General features: G+C 42.1%; 3 protein-coding genes across 4 annotated transcripts in view; 2 read left to right on the top strand and 1 right to left on the bottom strand.

Annotated features, from left to right (window-relative positions):
- The window catches only part of LOC127199503 (cornifin-A), a 219,034-nt gene that overhangs the window by 69,096 nt on the left and 129,335 nt on the right, over nt 1–20,603 (top strand). The gene's annotated exons all lie outside the window — the stretch shown is intronic.
- Nucleotides 1–20,603, bottom strand: part of LOC127199519 (small proline-rich protein 2I-like) — a 46,172-nt gene that overhangs the window by 155 nt on the left and 25,414 nt on the right. The window contains exon 2 of the mRNA XM_051157653.1: nt 8–176. Coding sequence (XP_051013610.1) covers nt 8–157 — 150 coding nt within the window. The 5' untranslated portion in view covers nt 158–176. The remainder of the gene's footprint in view (nt 1–7; nt 177–20,603) is intronic.
- Nucleotides 13,041–14,317, top strand: LOC127199521 (small proline-rich protein 2I-like). The gene is made up of 2 exons (XM_051157654.1): nt 13,041–13,106; nt 13,763–14,317. The coding sequence occupies exon 2, from the start codon at nt 13,782–13,784 to the stop codon at nt 13,971–13,973; it is 192 nt and encodes a 63-aa protein (XP_051013611.1). The 5' UTR covers nt 13,041–13,106; nt 13,763–13,781; the 3' UTR covers nt 13,974–14,317.

Below are 20,603 nucleotides of genomic sequence, written 5' to 3'. Positions count from 1 at the left end.
GCTCTGGGCACTTTGGGGGAGGACAAGGCTCTGGGCACTTTGGGGGAGGACAAGGCTCTGGGCACTTTGGAGGAGGACAAGGCTCTGGGCACTTTGTGGGTGGGCACACAGGAGGAGGCTGGCAGGGCTGCTTGCACTGCTGCTGTTGGTAAGACATCGTGCTGAAGTCTCAGGATCTGAAAGACATCACATGACAATTTTCTCTCAGAAGAGATCATTCGCACAGAGAAAGCTCTAGTTTAAATATTACTGGATAGTAATTCTCTTATCTACACATATTAGTCCCCAGCTCTTCTGCTTTTAGGACTTTCTTGGATTTCCCTTCCAGGTTAGTCATTTGTTTCACTGAACTTTGCAAAACCTTCTGCAAGGAAGGTCCTATCCCACACCCAGGAACATCCCTGTTCCAAAGAACAAAGTAGCATGACTTGCACAAAATAACATATTCAGGAGCAGTGATTCCAGTATCTGAAATGCTAAGTAATCTCAAAGCCAATGCCTGCACCCTGTAGCATCTATGAAATCCCAGAAGATAGATGCGGAGGAACATACAGAAGTCTAGTGCCTGCTAAGAAATTGCCTTCTCTAAAAGGCATCAGAATGTAAGAAAATAAAAAATCCTGGTCTGCAATCTTCAAAGCAACCCTTCCCATTTCCCATATGGGCATCAACCACCTACACACAAAAGCAAAACTAGCTAACATAATGTTTCACGCTACTAAATTACTAAGTTTCATTCGGTAACTCACATTTAAACCATGATCACAGTGTGGCACCACTAAACTGTTCTCTCCAAACTTAGCTACATGAGAAGACCATAAACACAGATCAATCTTGGAGGTTAGACTCACCAGGTTCTCCGTAGCCCAGGGCTTGAGGACCAAGCGTGTTGTAGTCCTTCATACAAGCCTCTTTTTATAGGACCGGCTGCCCCACCGAGTGGGGTGTAAAGTCACTTGATTGTGGGCTGGTCCAACAGCTTCCTAAGCAAATTGCAAATTCATGTACAGCTGGTCTAACCAGGACTCTACAGAATAGGAAATATCCTGTTCCGGGACACAGTCACTGGGTTAAGTGAGTGACTCAGAGACCATTCCTCCTCCCTCAGTGTCTGGGTTTTGGTGCAACTGGAGGTGATGGGGCATTTTATAACTGGTCGTCTAAAATTCTCTTGCCTGGTTTTAGACTCTATCTCTTTCATCTTCACTGGATCTAAAGGTATCTACCTCAGCTGTTTGCCATTTTGTAGCACATAGACTTCTTTACTCTCATAATCCTAAGACATGGTCTGCCTTCTAATTCTTTAATTTGGTAACTTTCTCAATAAAGCTACATATAATCAATATGTTTGGCAGCCTTGTTCTTTCTCATTCTTTCAGTATTCTTGAAAGACTAACTGGGAAAAGATTATTAAATGTTTAATGTGCAAGTTAATTGTTAGTTCATCAAATCATGGTCATATCAATTACTAGTATGTTTTTATCACAAGAATCTTAGTTGCAACAGATATATATGATTCTATAGAAAGATAAGGTAAAATAGTTAGATAAGGTCTTCAAAAACCTCAGACAAATACAGAATATGACATTTAAAATGTTTTTATTATTTTAAAGATTCATTGACAAGACAGATTAACTCCTGGCAATACCCAGCCTACCTCAAAGAAGATGATGAGCATCAAAGAACCTCCTTATGGAGATGACTTCAAATGTTGGCAAAGAAGCCAGTGGGCAAAATGTCCTCATTTCTGCCACAGACAGAATTCTACCTTTAAAAAGACAAGCTTGGATGCAGGCAGAGTCAACTGCCAAACTCTGCCAAGGCAAGGTAAGCAAGTCCTCAATAGTTCCTGCCTCACAAATATGTCTGTCAGATGCATTGGACCAGAAGGCAGAAGATGATGCTCCAATGTTACAGAGAGTGTTGGGTGACTGTTTAGGCAGCAAACTGTCTCTGTCATCTTCTCATTTGGGAAGCTGCTAACCTGCACTCCCTGTATACTCAGGTAACCAATTTTATTCCTTCTCAAGTCCCTGATGGGGTTGAAGACCAGATAGTTTAGTTTTACGATTAAGCTTAGTTTTTAGGATTTAAGATGTTTTTAGGTCTAGATAGATGTTTTAAGTTGTTAATGACAATATGTGATGGAGATTGATTTACATTCAGAATTTTAGACACACCAAAAAAGGATAGATATTTTCTCCTAGGCTGCCAAATTAAGAATGTGACATTTATATAATTTCTGATTGTTTCATGGTTCTTCTGCTATAGGTAGTTTATTGTATATATGTGTAATAATATAAACATATATGTAAAAAATTTAAAAATATTTAATAAGAAATAAAAATATTTAATGTGCTGTTGCTAGAGCCTTCCTGTGTTGATAAAGTGATTAATAAGTCTTCCACAATTCAATATGTTGAATTATAACTTAAAACATAAAAATGAATATAAAGTATATTATGATAAGAATGATAATATAATAATTAAAGAGGGAAGACTAGTATAAGGAAGTTAACTACTAGCAACTACACTTATAAGAAGAACATAGACACTGAATCAACTTCAGTCTAGCACATGGTGGTCCTATGGCTGGCAATGCTTCTGAAAGTAGGGGGAGGGCTTAGCTGAGAATGCCATTTTTCATGTCCCCGCAGGAAAAAGTCATCAGCTTAGCACTTGAGGCTAGGTGACACCACTGCTGCATGTTTCAAAAGGACTCTGCACATACCACAGGGTGCAGTACATATTCCAAATCACACCTAAAGCGTCATCTGAGGGAATTCTCTGATTTCTGATATCTAAAATCAGAAAATTATCTGGCCAGCTTGGATTATAGTGATAGAAAACATCAGTTTGGTGACTTTTGAGGGCCTTGTTTTAAATACCTTATAATAATGGGAATAAATTTAGAAAGGAGAATGATGGAAAATGAAGGGTTAAGTTGGAATGGGAAGGCAGGGTAAAGGAGGAAATATGTAGAGAGATAAATACCACTAAAATATAGTTGATAAAGATATTTGTATGTCTGCACTTCTTGTGGGCTGGAAACATTGTGAGTCAAAGGTTTTGTGGCTTGGTTGGTAACACTGTCCTTCCATTGGACGTCTAGCCTAGTTACAGCTGGTGACCATTTCATGTTCCATCTTCTGTAATGCTAGGGACAACCTCATAGGTTCCTGGGAGTTTCCATTTTCCTAAACTTCTAGCTTGTCCTAGAGATACCATCCCCCACTGATTCAAGTTCTCTTTCTCAGTTCTCTCTTCTGCCATGCCCCCATCCACACCGGACACCTCCTGTTCCCCTCCCACTCCTACCCACTTTCTTCCATCCATCTGTCCACCTTTAATGTCTATTTGAGCTCCTCTTCTCAGTGTGATTCAAGCACTCTCCCTTAGGCCTGACCTGTTGCTTAGGTTACTTTGGGTCTGTGGGTTATAGCATACTTATCCTGTACTCTGTGGCTAACGTGTCTCCTGGGGTCTAGGTTAACTCACTCAGGGTGATGTTTTCCAGTTCCATCCATTTGCCTGAAAATTTCATGATGTCATTGTTTTTTTAATAGTTGATTAATATTCCATTGTGTAAATGTACCATATTTTATTCATCAATTCTTTGGTTGAGGGAGTGTAGTGGATGTAAACATGTTTTTGTTTTGATCCCAAGTGTGGGATGTGAAACTGCCTCGTGGGAGAGTGCGTGATGTCTGTCTACTGGAAACTGCCTCTTGAGAGTGCGCATGATGTTTGTCGGCTAGAAAGGGAACTGCCTTGCGTGGGTGCATGGTCTTTGCCAGTTGGAAAACATCCTGTATGGACTACGGAAGGGTACAAAAATAGCCTAAAAAAAAAAAAGATCAGCCATTTTTTGCATTGTTTGGCATCACTTCTTTGCTTCCTTTCTCTTCACTTCCAGACACTTAGCAAGAGAAGCGCTCTGAGAATACTTCAAGTTTGCTGCCATTGTTCGATGTTTGACTAGACTGCTCTAATTCTGATGATGAAGAGTGGAATCGCCACAAGGAACTGTGTCTAAAAATGTCTACCTCTCCTGTCCCTATTCATCTTCTTTCTCTCCTACCTAGGGTCCATGGGTTCAAGGGAGGTATATGCATCGAAGAACCCCAAATAAAGCATACACTGGTTGAGAGTGGTTAATTGATGACTGATTACAAAATTCAAAAATTTAACGGAAATGGACAAATTTCTCGACCGATTCCATTTGCCGAAATTGAACCAAGTCCAGATAAACAAATTAAATAGCCCTATTTCACCTATAGAAATAGAAGCAACCATTGATAGTCTCCCGACCAAAAAAAGCCCAAGGCCAGATGGTTTCAGTGCAGAATTCTACCAGACCTTCAAAGAGGAGCTAATATCGATACTATTCAAGCTATTCCAAAGGATAGAAATGGACGGAATATTACCAAATTCCTTCTATGAGGCCATAGTCACATTGATACCTAAACCTCACAAAGATCCAATAAAAAAAGAGAATTTCAGACCAATTTCTCTTATGAACATTGATGCAAAAATACTCAACAAAATTCTCGCAACGCGAATACAACAGCATATCAAAGACATCATTCACCATGACCAGGTAGGCTTCATTCCACGCATGCAGGGATGGTTTAACATACGGAAATCCATCAATGTAATCCACCATATAAACAAACTGAAAGAGAAAAACCACATGATCATCTCTTTAGATGCAGAAAAAGCATTTGACAAAATCCAACACCCATTTATGTTCAAAGTTTTGGAGAGATCGGGAATACAAGACACTTATCTAAACATAATAAAGGCCATATACAGCAAACCAACAACCAACATTAAATTAAATGGAGAGATACTCAAGGAAATTCCTCTAAAATCGGAAACCAGACAAGGCTGCCCCCTGTCCCCTTATCTCTTCAATATAGTTCTTGAAGTTCTAGCCAAAGCAGTAAGACAGCAAAAGGAGATCAAGGGGATCCAAATGGGAAAGGAAGAAGTCAAATTATCCTTATTTGCAGATGATATGATAGTGTATATAAGTGACCCACAAAATTCCACCAGAGAACTCCTACAGCTGATAAACACCTTCAGCAAATTGGCAGGATACAAAATAAACTCAAAAAAAGTCAGTAGCTTTCCTGTATACAAATGACAAACATGCAGAGGAAGAAATTAGGAAAACTATTCCCTTCATGATAGCCACAAACAATATAAAATATCTAGGAGTAACTCTAACCAAGTAAGTGAAGGACTTATTTGAAAAAAACTTCAAACCTCTAAAGAAAGAGATTGAAGATGACATGAGAAGATGGAGGGATTTACCTTGTTCGTGGATTGGGAGATTCAACATAGTAAAAATGGCCATCTTACCAAAAGCAATTTACAGATTCAACGCAATCCCTATCAAAATACCTACAAAATACTTTGAAGATATTGAAAGATCAATTCTCAAATTCATATGGAGAAATAAAAAACCCAGAATAGCAAAAACATCCTATACAACAAAAGATCCTTTGGAGGAATCTCCATACCTGATCTCAAGCTGTACTATAGAGCAACAGTAATTAAAACAGCATGGTACTGGCAAAGCAATAGACTGGTGGATCAATGGAATCGAATCGAAGACCCAGAGATGAATCCACACACATTTGCTCACTTGATTTTTGACAAAGAAGCCAAATCTATTCAATGGAAAAAGGATAGCATCTTCAACAAATGGTGCTGGTCTAACTGGATGTCTACATGTAGAAAAATGCAATTAGACCCTTATTTGTCACCATGCACAAAACTCAAGTCCAAGTGGATTAAAGACCTCAACTTAAAACCAGAGACATTAATTCAGTTAGAGGAAAAAGTGGGGAAGAGCCTGGGACACATAGGCACAGGAAACAACTTCCTGAACAGTACACCAACAGCCCAGGCCTTAATGGCGATAATAAATGGGACCTCATGTGGCTGAGAAGCTTCTGTAAGGCAGGAGACACTGTCAAGAGAACAAAGCAACAGCCTACAGAATGGGAAAAGATCTTCACCAACCCTTCATCTGACAAAAGTTTAATATCCAAAATATATAAAGAACTCAAGAAATTAAACACCACAAAACCAAACAACCCAGTTGCGAAATGGGGCTTGGAACTTAACAGAGAATTCTCAACAGAGGAATATCAAATGGCCGAGAAACACTTAAAGAAATGCTCATCCTCGTTAGTCATCAGAGAAATGCAAAGCAAAACGACACTGAGATTCCATCTTACACCCATCAGAATGGCTAAGATCAAAAACTCAAATGACACCACATGTTGGCGAGGATGTGGAGAGAGAGGAACACTCCTTCATTGCTGGTGGGAATGCAAACTAGTACAACCACTTTGGAAAGCTATCTGATGCTTTCTCAGAAAAATGGGAATAGGGCTTCCTCAAGACCCAGCTATCCCACTCCTTGGAATATACCCAGAAAATGCCCTACCACACAACAGGGACATATGCTCAACCATGTTCATAGCTGCTTTATACATAGTAGCCAGAACATGGAAACAGCCTAAGTGTCCCTCAGTAGAAGAATGGACTAAGAAACTGTGGTACATTCACACTATGGAATACTACTCAGCTATTAAAAACGAGGAATTCCCAAAATTTGTGGACAAATGGATTGATCTAGAAATTATCATAATGAGTGAGTTCACCCAGAAGCAAAAAGAGACAAACGGTATATACTCACTTATATCAAAACACTAGTCCAAGGGATACGTACCATGAAAATCTTTACTTACCATGAAAGTGGGTCAGAGGAGAGAATATCTGATTGAGACTTTAGGCAAGAGTAGCATGGAAGAAAGAGGAAATAGTAGGACCCACAGGGTCTTGGACCTACAAGAAGAACTTTATGACAGGCAGATCTGGATCCTGGGGTCCTCCTCAAACTAAGGCACCAGCCAAGGAGAATATAGGCAGTAAGCTTCGAACCCCTACCAAGACCTAGCCGACGAACATGATACTTTCCACCATTGAGTGGAGAGTGAGATCTGACTCTCACATGAACTCTGGTGTCCCTTTTCTGACCATGTCCCCCGGATGGGGAGACCTGGTGGCACTCAGAGGAAGGATAGCAAGTTACCAAGAAGAGACTTGATATTCTGAGAGCATGTATAGGGGGAGGAGGTCTCCCTCGGTCACGGACATAGGGGAGGGGAGAAGGGGAGAAATGGGAGGGAGGGAAGAATGGGAGGAAACAGGGGAAGGGCTAACAATCAAGATGTAATATGAATAAATTAATAAAAAAATAACAAAAAAAAGCATACACAAGTCTCTTCTGCACATGGATGAGTTGAGGGTCTCTGAGCTGATAATTTGCTGCAGGTAGAAGATTTCGGATGAAGAATGAGCAATGTATTGATATGAGTATTTCAATCCATCATTAGGGAATGCTCTGCTGATTTGTCTCTTAATATAATAATAGTTTTGATTGAACTATCCCCCAGGGCCTGTCTAGATACAGGTTGTCTCCGTTTTACCAGTACCAGGTATATACATTTTCGCATGGAGAAGAACCTTAAATGCAAAGAGAAATTGGGCGGTTCCTCCCATGCAGTTGTGCTACACCATACCAGTGGGCTTATCTTGTCAAGTAGGCATTGGTGAACCCTTCAGGGTTCAGACTTGGGTGAGACTGGTGATTATTTCTCTCCTTCATCAGTGTACATAGCATCTGTAAGTATCATGAGGGCCGGCCAGAAGGCACTAAGTATCCAGATGATACCTCCTAGACCTTTCCATGTTCTCTGACTTAATCATGTGATATCTAGGGAGATGAGGTCTTACCGTGAAGTTCTAGAGGGTATACAAGATTACAGTCAGTAGTCTGTAAGATAGCAAGGTCATTCTATGAGACTTATTGGCTTACTAAGATGAGGCAAGCTATCACTGGTGTTGAGGATTGTATTTCCTACTGTGTAGCATCTGTTTGTGGTAGTATGGCCTTCTCAGCCTCCTACCACTCCAGTTTTAAGGTTAACACCATTAAAACATTTTATAAATGTATATATTTTAGTATGCCTTAAAAGTAGTATATGGCCTTTAATGTTAAGCATGCCTCTCCATATGCCCTGATGTACCCTGGCTTTCCATCTCCTACTGCAATGTAATTCTTTCTTTTTCATTATTTCCCTTTAACCCTTTATATTCTTTTGACTGGGCTATGTTCAGAAGAAGTACCTAAGCTATAACTGGCACTGTCCTAAATTGGCATTCCAACTCAGTGGGTAATTTTTGCAGTCGGTCATGACAGAAGCCAGACATGTTCCTAGGATGATCTTTTATGTATTATATGCAAATATGGACAGTCATAAGTCTCCCACTGACCTGGCCTGGTGGTATGTGTACTCGCCTTTATGAGCCATCTACTAATGGTGCATTTCTTAATATCTAGCCTCATGTGCTGAACTGTGAATCTATTTCCCTTTAGGGAAATGCACAGTGACAATCTTGGCTAAACCTTTCTTACTGTCAAAAACACTGACAGTCATAGGAAGTTGGCATGTTTCAAGGATGTTGATTCAATACCCTTGTGTTTCTCAGAGCAGATCTGGGAATACTTAAAGGCTTTGTGTCATCTTCCTCATTCTATTCTTGCTTCTCCAAATATAAAGCAACCTTCTGGACCAAATAGATGTTTTTTTGATTCTTTTAATGCCCCTATTAGCAGGATATAGATTCTTGAATTGTTCTGGGTTTTGTTTTATAACCTAATCAACTTCCTAAGATATCTCAAGTGATAATGATGGATGCAGTTACTGACATCACTGAGATCCCCTCGGGGATTTAGAACTTAAACTTTAGCCTGTCAGTCTTACAGATAATATTTTTCCCAAGTGCTATTACTTTGTCCATTGGAACAAAGACATCATTCATTGAAAATGTGAAGAAAAATGAAGATTTCCTAGGTCAATAAAACAAAATGGAGACCAGGGGCAGGTGCTGGTGTCCTATGCCTTTGATCCCAGCACACGGGAGGCAGAGGCAGGTGAATCTCTGTGAGTTCAAGGCCAACCTGGTCTCCAAACAAGTCCAGTACAGTCAAAGCCACACAGAGAAAGCCTGTCTCAAAGGAAAAGAAAAAATGGTGACATGGAATGGAAAGCCAGGGAGTCCTAAAGATGAATTGGGATTGATGAGTAGCTCTGATGTTCCATAAATTTTGGATTCTTTCTCTGTGGGGAATCACTTATTGGAGAAATATCAAATATTTTCTTTCATATCCTGAGACACAAGAATGATGTCTTACCAACAGCAGCAGTGCAAACAGCCCTGCCAGCCTCCTGTGTGCCTACCCCCAAAGTACCCATATCCTCATTTTCCAGCAAAGTGCTAGAAAGTCAATCAAGAATTACAAAACATGAAGTTTTTAATTACTATTGCTCTGTTGTATAGCTTGAAACCAAGGATAGAGATACCTCCTGGAGTTCTTTTATTGTATAGAATTGTGTTAGCTATTCTGAGTTTTTTGTTTATTTGTTTAGGTTTTTTGTTGTTGTTTCCATATGAAGTTTAGAATTGTTCTTTCAAGGTCTGTAATAATTGTATTGGTATTTTGAGAGGAATTTCACTGAATCTGTAGATTGCTTTTGGTAAGATGGCCATTTTTACTATGTTATTCCTACTGATATCTTCTGAAATTTCTTTCTCTAGAGTCTTGAAGTTCTTGTCATAAATGTTTTTATCTGCTTGACTAGAGTTTCACCAAGATGCTTTATGTTATTTGTGGCTATTGTGAAGGGTGTGGTTCCCCTAATTTCTTTCTCAGTCTGTTTATCATTTATATATAGGAAGTCTACTGATTCTTTCAGTTAATTTTGTATCCAGCTACATTGCTGAAGGTGTTTATCTCCATCCTTGGTTTCAGGCTATACTACAGAGCAATAGTAATAAACACTGCATGATTCTGTCATAGAAATAGGCTGCTTGATCAGTGGAATCAAATCAAGGACCCAGAAATAAACCTACACACCTATAGTCACTTGATTTTTGACAAAGGAGCCAAAACCATACAATGGAAAATGAAATTTGTCTAATTGGCTGTGTACACATAGAAAAATGCAAATAAATCCATAATTATCACTCTACAAAGAAAATCAAGTCCAAATCGATCAAAGACCTCAACATAAAACTATATACACTAAATCTATTAGAAAATAAAGTGGGAAAGAGCCTTGAACTCATTGGCACAAGAGACAACTTTCTGAGCAGAACATCAACAGCTCAGGACCTAAGATCAGTAATTAATAAATGAGACCTCCTGAACTGAGAAGCTTCTGTAAGGCAAAAGATAGTTGTCAAAAGAACAAAGTGGAAGCCTACAGATTGGGAAAAGATCTCCACCAATCCCACATCTGACAAAAAGCTAATATCCAAAATATTTAAAGATATCAGAAATTAAACATGAGCAAACAGAATAAGGCAATTAAAAATGGGGCACAAAACTAAACAGAAAATTCTCAGCAGAAGAATCTCAAATGGCCAAGAAGCGCTTAAAGAAATTCTCAATGTCATTATCCATCAGGGAAATGCAAATCGAACCGACTCTGAAATTCCAGAGGGCCTTCATAGAGAACAGAAACTGTGGGCAGGGCTATCTCTATGAAAAGCTGGGGACCTAAGGCAGGGTGTGCTTCTAGGAGGATATGGAGGTGACTCTAGATGAGACTTCTAGTAGTAAGGGTCATTGAGACTGAACAGTACACCCTCTAACTAAACAGAACTTCTAGTAGAGAGAGGAAAACATCAACCCACCCACAAAACCTGACCCAGTATTTACCCTGCCTACAAGACATGCAGGGATAAAGATAGTGCAAAGATTGAAGGAATGTCCAGCCAATGCATGGCCCAAACTGAGACTTACTGCATGGGAGAGAGTCAGCCCCTGACTCTATTAAAGATACTCTGCTATGCTTGCAGACAGGAGCTTAGCATAGCTATTCTCTAAGAGGTTCCACTCAACAGTAGATCCATACAGATGCTAACACTCAGAGCCAAAGATTGGATGAAATGTAGGAAATCTTGTGGAAAAGTGGAAGGAAGGATAGAGGGACCTGGAAGGGACAGGAACTCCACAAGAAGAACAACAGAGCCAACTAACCAGGACCCCAAGGGACTAGTGGAGACTGAAACACCAACTGATACTATGTCTGAACTGGACCTAGGCCCCGTACACAGGTGTAGTTGATGGACAGCTCAGGCTTCTTATGGGTACTCCAGTAAGGGTAGCAGGGCTGTCTCTGACATGGACTCTGTTGCCTGCTCTTTGATCACTTCTTCTGGCAGGGCTGCCCAGCAAGACCACAAGGGAAGAGGATGTGCTCAGTCCTGACGTGACTTGATGTGATGGAGGTGGGTTGGTACAGGGAGGGGATTTCTTTTTCTCAGGAGTAGGAGAGGGTTGAAACAAAGAAGAGGGAAGGAGGTTGGGACTAGGAGAAGATGAGGGAGGGTGCTACGATCAGGATGTAAAATGAATAAATAAATAATTTAAAAATAAACTCCAACTCTACTTAAAAAGGAATTATAAAACACCAAGTTCTTAAATAATCCTGTCAATTTTCATGCAGCCATGATTTATTAATAAACCTTCAAATATTAGAATATATGTAGCTAAGTGACAGATTAAAATGTGTGTGTGTGTGTGTGTGTGTGGGTGTGTGCGCGCGCGCGCGTGCGCACCAAGTGTTATATTTAAACTACTCTGTGTACAATGTTTTTTGGAAGTTTTCAGAGAAACTTTAGTTGCTGTGTATCTATTGGGGGATGGTCTAGTGCACTGTGTATTCACATGCTTGTTTCTGTACCCTGAGATCCGGCTGTAGTCTACATCTGCGCATTTCCATCACCAATGTTTATAAACAGTTCCCCAATTATCTCTGGTTAATAAGGAAGCTGATTTTGCCAGTAACTGGATTGAGGAGACAGAAGGCAGTACTTTCCTTCCCGGTCTGGGAGGTCCAGGAACAGACTAGAGAAAGAGAGAGAGAAATAAGTCACCATGAGTAGGACCGACAGGAGTTTCCCATCAGGACAGAGTTACAAAAGAAAGGCCAAGGCAAGACTGATATGGCAAGTAAAAGGGCACTTGACTAGGAGGCAGATAGACTAGCATATTTGGGTTAGAACAGATGAATATCTCCCCAGTCATAGAGCTTAAAGACTGTTGAATAACTCTAATAGGTCTCTGCATAAATATTTGGGAGTTAAGGCAGATAGAAAGCCCCCAACAAATACTCTACTTTAGCTTACGACAGGGAATCACAACAGCTCTTCACATAAGTGAGCTGTGCATGGTTGTGAGTCTTCATGATAACATCTAAGCAACATGCTTAGGGAAGGTGTAATTTTTGTTCCTCCACTGCCATGATAAACAGTCTTGTAGTTATGTTAAGATGTGAGCCCAAGTGTCTCGTGTGCCATGGCAGGCCTGAGGTGTTTCCGAATAAGGTCCAAGGCCACCAGACCCCTCTCTGATGGGCACATATTATTTTCTATGGTTCACAGAAATGAATAAAAGACAGGCAGAAGACATGACCTGTATCTGAGACAAGGGTTACCAGGATGATGCTCAAATCACACCTATAATTCCTTTTAATTCCCTTCTTTCAGCCCATAGGCAAATTATGTCTAAAACACAAGGATGTAAACGGGCTTATGCACCACACAATACCAATGAATTAAACTACAACAAACAAGACACCAATTCTAACAGAGAAAAAAAATATTGTCTTTTTTTTTTTTTCCGAGAAAGAACGCTTAGGTGACCAGTTATGAAACCTCTCAATAGCTGCATGTATCAGATCTTACTTCTCAGAAACTGAAAAGAGGGGAGGGCCTACTGAGTCACAGCATTGAACCCCAGTGATGATGTCCAGGAACAGGATATTTCCTATTTTGTAGATTTCTGGTCAAGCCAGTTAGACCTGGGTTTGCATTCGGTTGGGAAATCCTTGGACCTGCCCACTATCAGGCATGTCTACTCCCACTCAGCTGAGCAGCCAGTCCTATAAAGAGGTCCTTTGCTGCATGACTGCAGACTCCTGCCACTCAAGTCCTGGTCTGCTTTGGAGAACCTGGTGAGTGCTACTTCTTGAGTTGAGGGGTCTTTGTGGTCTTCTTATGTGCTCTAGTTGATTTTCAGGAAGTAAGTCTCACAAGTCCAGCTTTGATCATGGGATGGTCAGTACCTATCTAGCAGCCAGAAAGTTAGCAGTCGACACAATAGTCCACTGCAGTATGTGGCCTTTTCTTTTATTTGGTAGCTCATCAAACAGGGTATATTTCTCTTCCATATGTGTCTTTTACTGTTCTTTGAAAAGCCGTAAACCTTAGCAGGTATTAGAACATGGACTTTCCTGAGCTGTACTTTACTGTCCAACCCCAGATAACCTTCTGGGATAATATGGGGAATGAAAGAGGGCATGAATTGGTTTTGAGGTATCTCTGCACACAAAAATGAGACTGCATTTCTAAAAATACATTTCTGTGTGAAAGCAGCATTGTTTCATTGGAATAAAGCATTAGCTCCTCAATAAATGCATAAAATAGAGGATAATTTCCCAATGTTCCTACAACAGATTGCTGACAGGAAAGGGGAAAGCCAGGGTGTATTGAAAGATAAGATGGGGAATAATGTTCAAGCCTAGAGAGAGAAATGTGCTTGATGTTCCAAGTCTCCATCAATCCTCTCTGCATTTTTCGTCCCTGAACACTCCCACGCAATGTCTTTCAGATCCTGAGACTTCAGCACGATGTCTTACCAACAGCAGCAGTGCAAGCAGCCATGCCAGCCTCCTCCTGTGTGCCCACCCACAAAATGCCCAGAGCCTTGTCCTCCCCCAAAGTGTCCTGAGCCATGTCCTCCTCAGCCATGCCAGCAGAAATGCCCTCCTGTGCAACCTCCTCCACCATGCCAGCAGAAGTGCCCACCCAAGAGCAAGTGATGGCTCCAGCAGTCATCAGGAGCAGCGGAAGAGAAGGGAATCCATATCACGTACTTCCGTAGGAGCACCTCCATCTTCCCTTGAGAGCCTCCCATGGATGCACAGGAATCTTCAGCACCCTTCACCCTAGTTGTGCCTGTGATGACTCCTGACAGGGAAAGCGTTTCCATGACGTTGCTCTGCTCTGTTGTCAACGGGATGCTGAGGATGCTCCTTCTTCAGTGCCTCAGTGTCCCAGGTGCTCAGGGGGAAGAGTTGCAGCAGTCCACCTGTGCCTAGGGAACGTTTTCCAAATATGGCTGTCATTTTCATGTGGTAGCTGTCACTGTTAATTATTTCCTGAATAAATTACAACCATGCTGATTGTATTCGTGGGATTTTTTTTCTCTTAAGACTCACGTTATTTCCTTTTTTCTTACCAAATGATTGATTTCTTGAGAGACACATTATTTCATTTTGCATAACTATAATCTCTCATTTAGCCACTAGTAAGATCATGAGGTTATGTGATATTAAGATATGTCTGTGCCCCGTGGGTCATATTATCTTCCCTAGCCCCACATACTTTGCTTTCACTTGTCTCCTTCCTCTGTCATATTAGCTTCACACCTACACAAATCTACCCTTGTTCTCTCTTTCTTCTTCTACCTTTGAAACAAACATGTCATCCTTGTCTTTAAATTGTGCTTAGTTTTCTTAACATGATGATAAATGTTACACTCATTTGCGTGAAAAGTACATAACATTATTCTACTTTATTACGGTCTATGACTCTAGTATATATAAGTGCCACATTTTCTTAATCTATTCATCTGCTAATGGACAAATAGGCTGATGTTTTAGCTTACTTCAAGTGAGTAGTGCTGAAGTATGCATATACAGACATCTCTATTGTACACTCTATTTCATATTTTTAGTACACCAAGTTAATGGCATTCAATCATATGCTAGTTGTTCTGCCTTTGTGTTACTGGAGGGATCCTCACATTGATTTCTATAATTGATGGATTAATCTACTCTCTCAAATGCAAGATATTTGGGTTTTTCTCAAACCTTTATGAAGACATGTTGGTCTTTCCATGGTACTTGAATAACATCTGCATTGGTTCATTGAGAATATTATTCTAAGTATTTTTCCATATTATCCTCTTTACTGTCTTTTAAATTTTATTTTAATTCATTCAGATTACATCCTGAGTGTTATCTCCTCCTTGTATCTTCCAGTTCCCATGTTCTCTCTCATTTCTGCCCAATTCCTCTCCCCCCGGCCTCTCACAGATGAGGACCTTCTCCCCCATCCTATGGCCACAGCATAGCAGGTCTCATCCAGAGAGCCTTCTTCCCCTTCCTCTGTGTGCTGCCTGCCTGCTTCACCAAAGGGAAGTGATCAAATCTGAGGCACCAGAGTTCATGTCAGGGGCAGTCCCTCCTCGCCCCACAACTGTGGAGAGTGAGCTGTCTATTGGCTAGATCTGAACAGGTGGTCTAGGTTTACTGCATGCATTGTCCTAGGTTGGTGCAACAGTTTTTGCAGCGCCCCACCCTTGGTCTTGATCTTCCAGTTTTGATGGTCTCGTTGTGGAGCTCCTGAACCATCTGGGTCCTTCCATCCCCACATTCATCCACATCACTGACTGCTCCACTCAGCGTCCAGATGGGAGTCCCAGCATCTGTCCTGACCCCCTGCTGGATTGAGTCTCTCAGAGGGCATCTATGTTGGCTAATATCCACTTATAAGTGAGTATACAGCATGCCTGTGTTTCTGGGTCTGGGTTTCCACACCCAGGATGATCATTTGCCTGCAAATTTAAAGAGTTCCTTGTTTTTAATAGCTGAGTAGTATTCCATAGTGTAAATGTACCACAGTTTCTTTATACATTCTTCAATTGGGGGACATCTAGGTTGTTTCCAGATTCTGCCTATTAGAAACGGGGCTGCTATTAACATAGTTGAGCAAATGACCTTGTTGAATGGTGAAACATTTTTCAGGTATATGCCCAGGAGTGGAATAGCTGGGTCTTGAGGTATCACTATTCTCAATATTCTAAGAAAGTTCCAAATTATTTTCCAAAGTGATTGTGCAAGTTTGTGCTCATACCCGCAATGGAAAAGTATTGCCTGTGCTCCACATCCTCACCAGCATGTGCTGTCCTTGAGTTTTTTTATCTTAGCCATTCTGATAGGTGTATGATAAAATTCCAGAGTCATTTTGATTTGTGTTTCCCTGGTGACAAAGGACTTTGAGCATTTATTTAAGTGTTTCTCAGCCATCCAATGTTCTTCTGTTGAGAATTCTCTGTTTAGCTCTGTATCCTATTTTTAATTCGGTTATTTGGTTTGGTGGTGTTTAATTTTCTGAGTTCTTTGTTTATCTTAGATATTAGACCTTTGTCAGATGTAGCTTTTCCAGGCTGCAGGCTGCCGTTTTGCTCTGCTGACCGTGTTCTTTTGCTTATGATGTTTACTTCACTGTCTACCAACACCTCCAATATCCACTCACTGTGCCTTCCTTTTTCATCCCAACCAACTTTAAAGTTTTTTCTTTTTTATTTTTCCTCCATAAAACCCAATTTGTGTTGCTCATCTACTCTAGACAGTGAGGCCTACCCTGGAGTACAGTCAACATACCAAGGGTAACATCATTGAAGAAAACTGACACTTTTTCCTCACAGAAGCTATCAACACTCAACAGTTCCTCAATTAGTTGTAGGCTTAGATTTTTAAAAACCTACTTTAGTTAGAGTTCTTAAAAATTTCACTCTCACTTCTAACCCACCAACTAGAGAAAGGGGAGAAAGAATGTTAATAGGAAAAAGGGCTTCTGGACCTATTTAGATGTAGTTCCTTGAGTGTTGTCAGGCTACCAGCAGTCCAATAGCCAACACCAAGCAGTAATCGGTAGAGGTGGGAAGATGATGAAGCAGAAAAATCAAGACTCCACGGAATGGGTACGAGTGAGTTGAAGTAAACAGAATCAGAATCTTTGGTACTTTTCTCTCTGCAAAGCAAAGACCGGTGGAAACCAACAAGACCAGGAAAGGCCGGCGAAGACCAGCAGAGAACAGGGAAGGCCAGTGAAGTGTTGCACAGTGCAGAAATGCCACAGGCCTTGCCCCACTGTCAGTGGTTCTATTTACCCCCTTCCCACCATCCCTTCACATGTATCTGCTCCCAGCAAACCATCACATGCCCTCTCATGAGACAGCATTCAGCAAAACACCACATGACACAACTTAGTGTTCAAAGAAACCAGAAACTTCCACTTCTACATATCCGTGGAAACCACTGTTTTTCCATCTTGATTCTGTAGCCATTCCCATGAGGGAATCTTCTACTGCATACTTCCTGGCATTGTGGCTCCAACAGTCCTCCCACCCCTTCTTTGCTGATAGTCCCTGAGCTGTAAACACAGGGATAATGCTGTAACCATTGGTGTTGGACTCCACACAATCTGTTGCTCTCTAAGTTGTGTCCAATTGTGGCTTTTTTGTGGTCTCTATTTTCTGTAAAAGGTGGTTTCTCTGATGATGAGCAGTAGCCACGTTTTCCTGTGGGTATAAGGATGAAATTTAGTATATAGTAAGGAACTATGCTTCTCTAGCAAAGTGGAAGTGGTAAAATTGTTTTTCTTAGATTGTGTTCCTTTAAAAACTTACCTCAGTAGCCCCAGAGGCCACATTGTTCTCCAGTGTCAGCCATGAATCCCTTCTTGCTGAGTAAGAACAAAGTCCAATTAGACAGTTGTTTTGAGTTCCAAATATGTGAGTACCTGACTGCATCTTTATGACTCTCTGTCTGTGCTGGGGATGTTTATGATTTATCAGTAATGCAGGTGTGTAGCATTTTCAAATTGCTTCCCTCCACTGGTGGCTTACGTAGTATTTTCCAGAACCAGGGGAGCTAGACTGTAGGAAAGAGGCTTTCAGGTCAGATCCAGCTGTAGACATGAGATTCTTTTGTCCTTAGTGTGTAATACACACACACACACACACACACACACACACACACACACACACAACTAAGGTAAAACAAAAGAAGTTATCAATTTAGAAGTCGGGCAGGAATGGGAGGTGTACTGGGGAGTGCTGTGGGGGGTCCATAGAAAAGGACTGTAGGGAGTGGTGATGGGATTCTATTACAATTAAAAACATAACTTAAAAAAGAAATAAAGAGGATCCAAGATGGCGGCGAGCAGTGTGGACCATGTTTGGAGGCTCCAGTGAACAATTCAGAGAATTGCACAGATTTCTGAGCCAGGAACACCGAGGTCCGAACATCACGGCAGCGGGAGTGCTCCACGGTTTGGAGGGACCAGGGGGCGGAGGATCTGCGTGCCCCTGCACACGGGAGGAGTGTGGATTTTCTCTGATCGGAGAGGCAGCGGCAGAGGCAGCAGCACCAGCGACACCAGCAGCAGTGGCTGAGGTTTGCAGCTCATAGCCTTCTGGTGGAGGCGATTGGTATGGTGGCTGGTGGGAGTTGCTGCGGGAGAGGGGACTCGGGGCAGGATTTGGGTCGTGTGAAGCCTTCGGACCCAGACTGGACTCGCGGACAGTTCCGCCCCAGAGTCCCGGGTACTGGCCCGGCCCAGCAAGCAATTCTGCCAGAGGCACTAACTCAGCTTCGGCCACAGCTCCCCTGATGTGGCACAGGCTTAGTGCAGCGTGCAGCTCCACACTAGGCAGCACCTCAGCTCAGCAGCAGCTCCCCTGCGATGACACAGTCTGGGCGGAGCACTTGGTTCCACCATTGGCGCTAACTCAGAGCAGCCGCAGTTCTCCTGCTGTGGCGCAGGCTTGGTGGCGTGCTCAGTTCCATCCTAGGTGCCACCTCAGCTCAGCGGCAGCTCCCCTGCGGTGACACAGTCTGGGCGGAGCACTTGGTTCCACCATTGGCGCTAACTCAGAGCAGCCACAGTTCTCCTGCTGTGGCGCAGGCTTAGTGGAGCACGAAGCTCCACACTAGGCAGCACCTCAGCTTAGCGGCAGCTCCCCTGCGATGACACAGTCTGGGCGGAGCACTTGGTTCCACCATTGGCGCTAACTCAGAGCAGCTGCAGTTCCCCTGCTGTGGCGCAGGCTTGGCCGAGCACTCAGTTCCACCCTAGGCGCCACCTCAGCTCAGTGGCAGCTCCCCTGCAGTGACACAGTCTGGGCGGAGCACTTGGTTCCACCATTGGCGCTAACTCAGAGCAGCCGCAGTTCTCTTGCTGTGGCGCAGGCTGGACAGAGCGCTCGGTTCCAACAGCTCTAAGACTCTGGTTGGACACAGTGTGCAGTTTGAATCCAGAATTCCTGGCTGAGATTGGTGGTCAGTTCGGGCCCTGAGTCAATAACTGACCACAGCACGCACTTTGGGCCAAAAGGCCCTAGCAGAGCTTGGTGCGTAGTCCCAGCCCAAAAATTCTGGCTGGACCCTGTGTGCATTTTGGGCCCAGAATCCCTACCTGAGCTTGGCAGACGGTTCAGGCACTGAGAATCTAGCTGAATTCAGCCCGTGGTTCGGGGCCAGTGCTCCTGGCTGGACTTGGCAGGGAACACAGAAGGCTGTGGACACTTTGGCCTGACCCAACACTCATTCAGAGACCCAGAACAATTGCAGGATCCACAGCACGGGGGGTGGGGGCTGAAGATCACTGGCTGTGAGAGACCAGAACAACAGGGCTAACCTCCTAACATCCACACCAGTGAAGCTTTGAGCTCGCAGCCTAGGGAAATCGTGAGAAAATAAGTGAACCTATGGTCAGACACCCTCCATCCAACTCTGGAAGCTACCCAACAAAAACAAAGACGGCAAGATGTCTAAAGGACAATGAAAAAGCATACGCAAAAAACCCCAAAACAACATGGCGTCTCCAGTTTCCAGCTATCCCAAAGAAAACAACCCAGAGAACTCAAATACAACTGAAATACAAGAAAATGACCTCAAATCCTTAGTAATGAGGATGATAATGGAGGAAACAAATAAAATTCGTAATCAAATGCAGGAAGACGAAGGCAAACAGGTGAGAGACATAAAAGAAGCACATAGAGTGGACCTGGAAAAATTGGAGGAAAATGCAAACAACCAGATGAAAGAAATAAATAAAACAGTTCAAGCTCTGAAGACCTATAAAGAGGCAATGGAAGAAACTCAGGAATATACAAAAAATCAGATGAAAGAAATCAAAAAATCAGTTCAAGATCTGAAAATGAAAATGGATTCAATGATAAACACACAGACAGAAGAAAAACGAGAACGGGAGACCTCAGAGAAGAAGGCGAGCAACACAGAGGTGAGCTTTTCTAACAGAATCCAAGAGATGGAAGAACGAATCTCAGGGCTAGAAGATACAATCACAGATACTGAATCAACCATTAAAGAAAATGCCAAATCTGGAAAACTCCTGACACAAAACATCCAAGAAATTAAGGACACCATGAAAAGAAGAAATCTGAGGATAATAGGCATTGAAGAAAGAGAAGACATCAGACTCCAGGGCCCAGAAACTATTCTCAACAAAATCATAGAAGAAAATTTCCCCAATCTAAAGAAAGAAATGCCTATAAACATACAAGAGGCCTACAGAACACCAAATAGAATTGACCAGAAAAGAAAACCTGCCCGCCACATAATAATCAAAACACAAAA

Source organism: Acomys russatus, chromosome 15, assembly GCF_903995435.1.
Source record: "Acomys russatus chromosome 15, mAcoRus1.1, whole genome shotgun sequence".
In the NCBI taxonomy this organism is placed as follows: domain Eukaryota; kingdom Metazoa; phylum Chordata; class Mammalia; order Rodentia; family Muridae; genus Acomys; species Acomys russatus.
Note: the sequence above shows the minus strand (reverse complement) of the source record. Positions and strands in the feature narration are given on the sequence as shown.

Coding starts and splice junctions, on each gene's coding strand:
- LOC127199521 (XM_051157654.1), top strand. CDS start 13,782: ATGTCTTACCAACAGCAGCAGTGCAAGCAGCCATGCCAGCCTCCTCCT.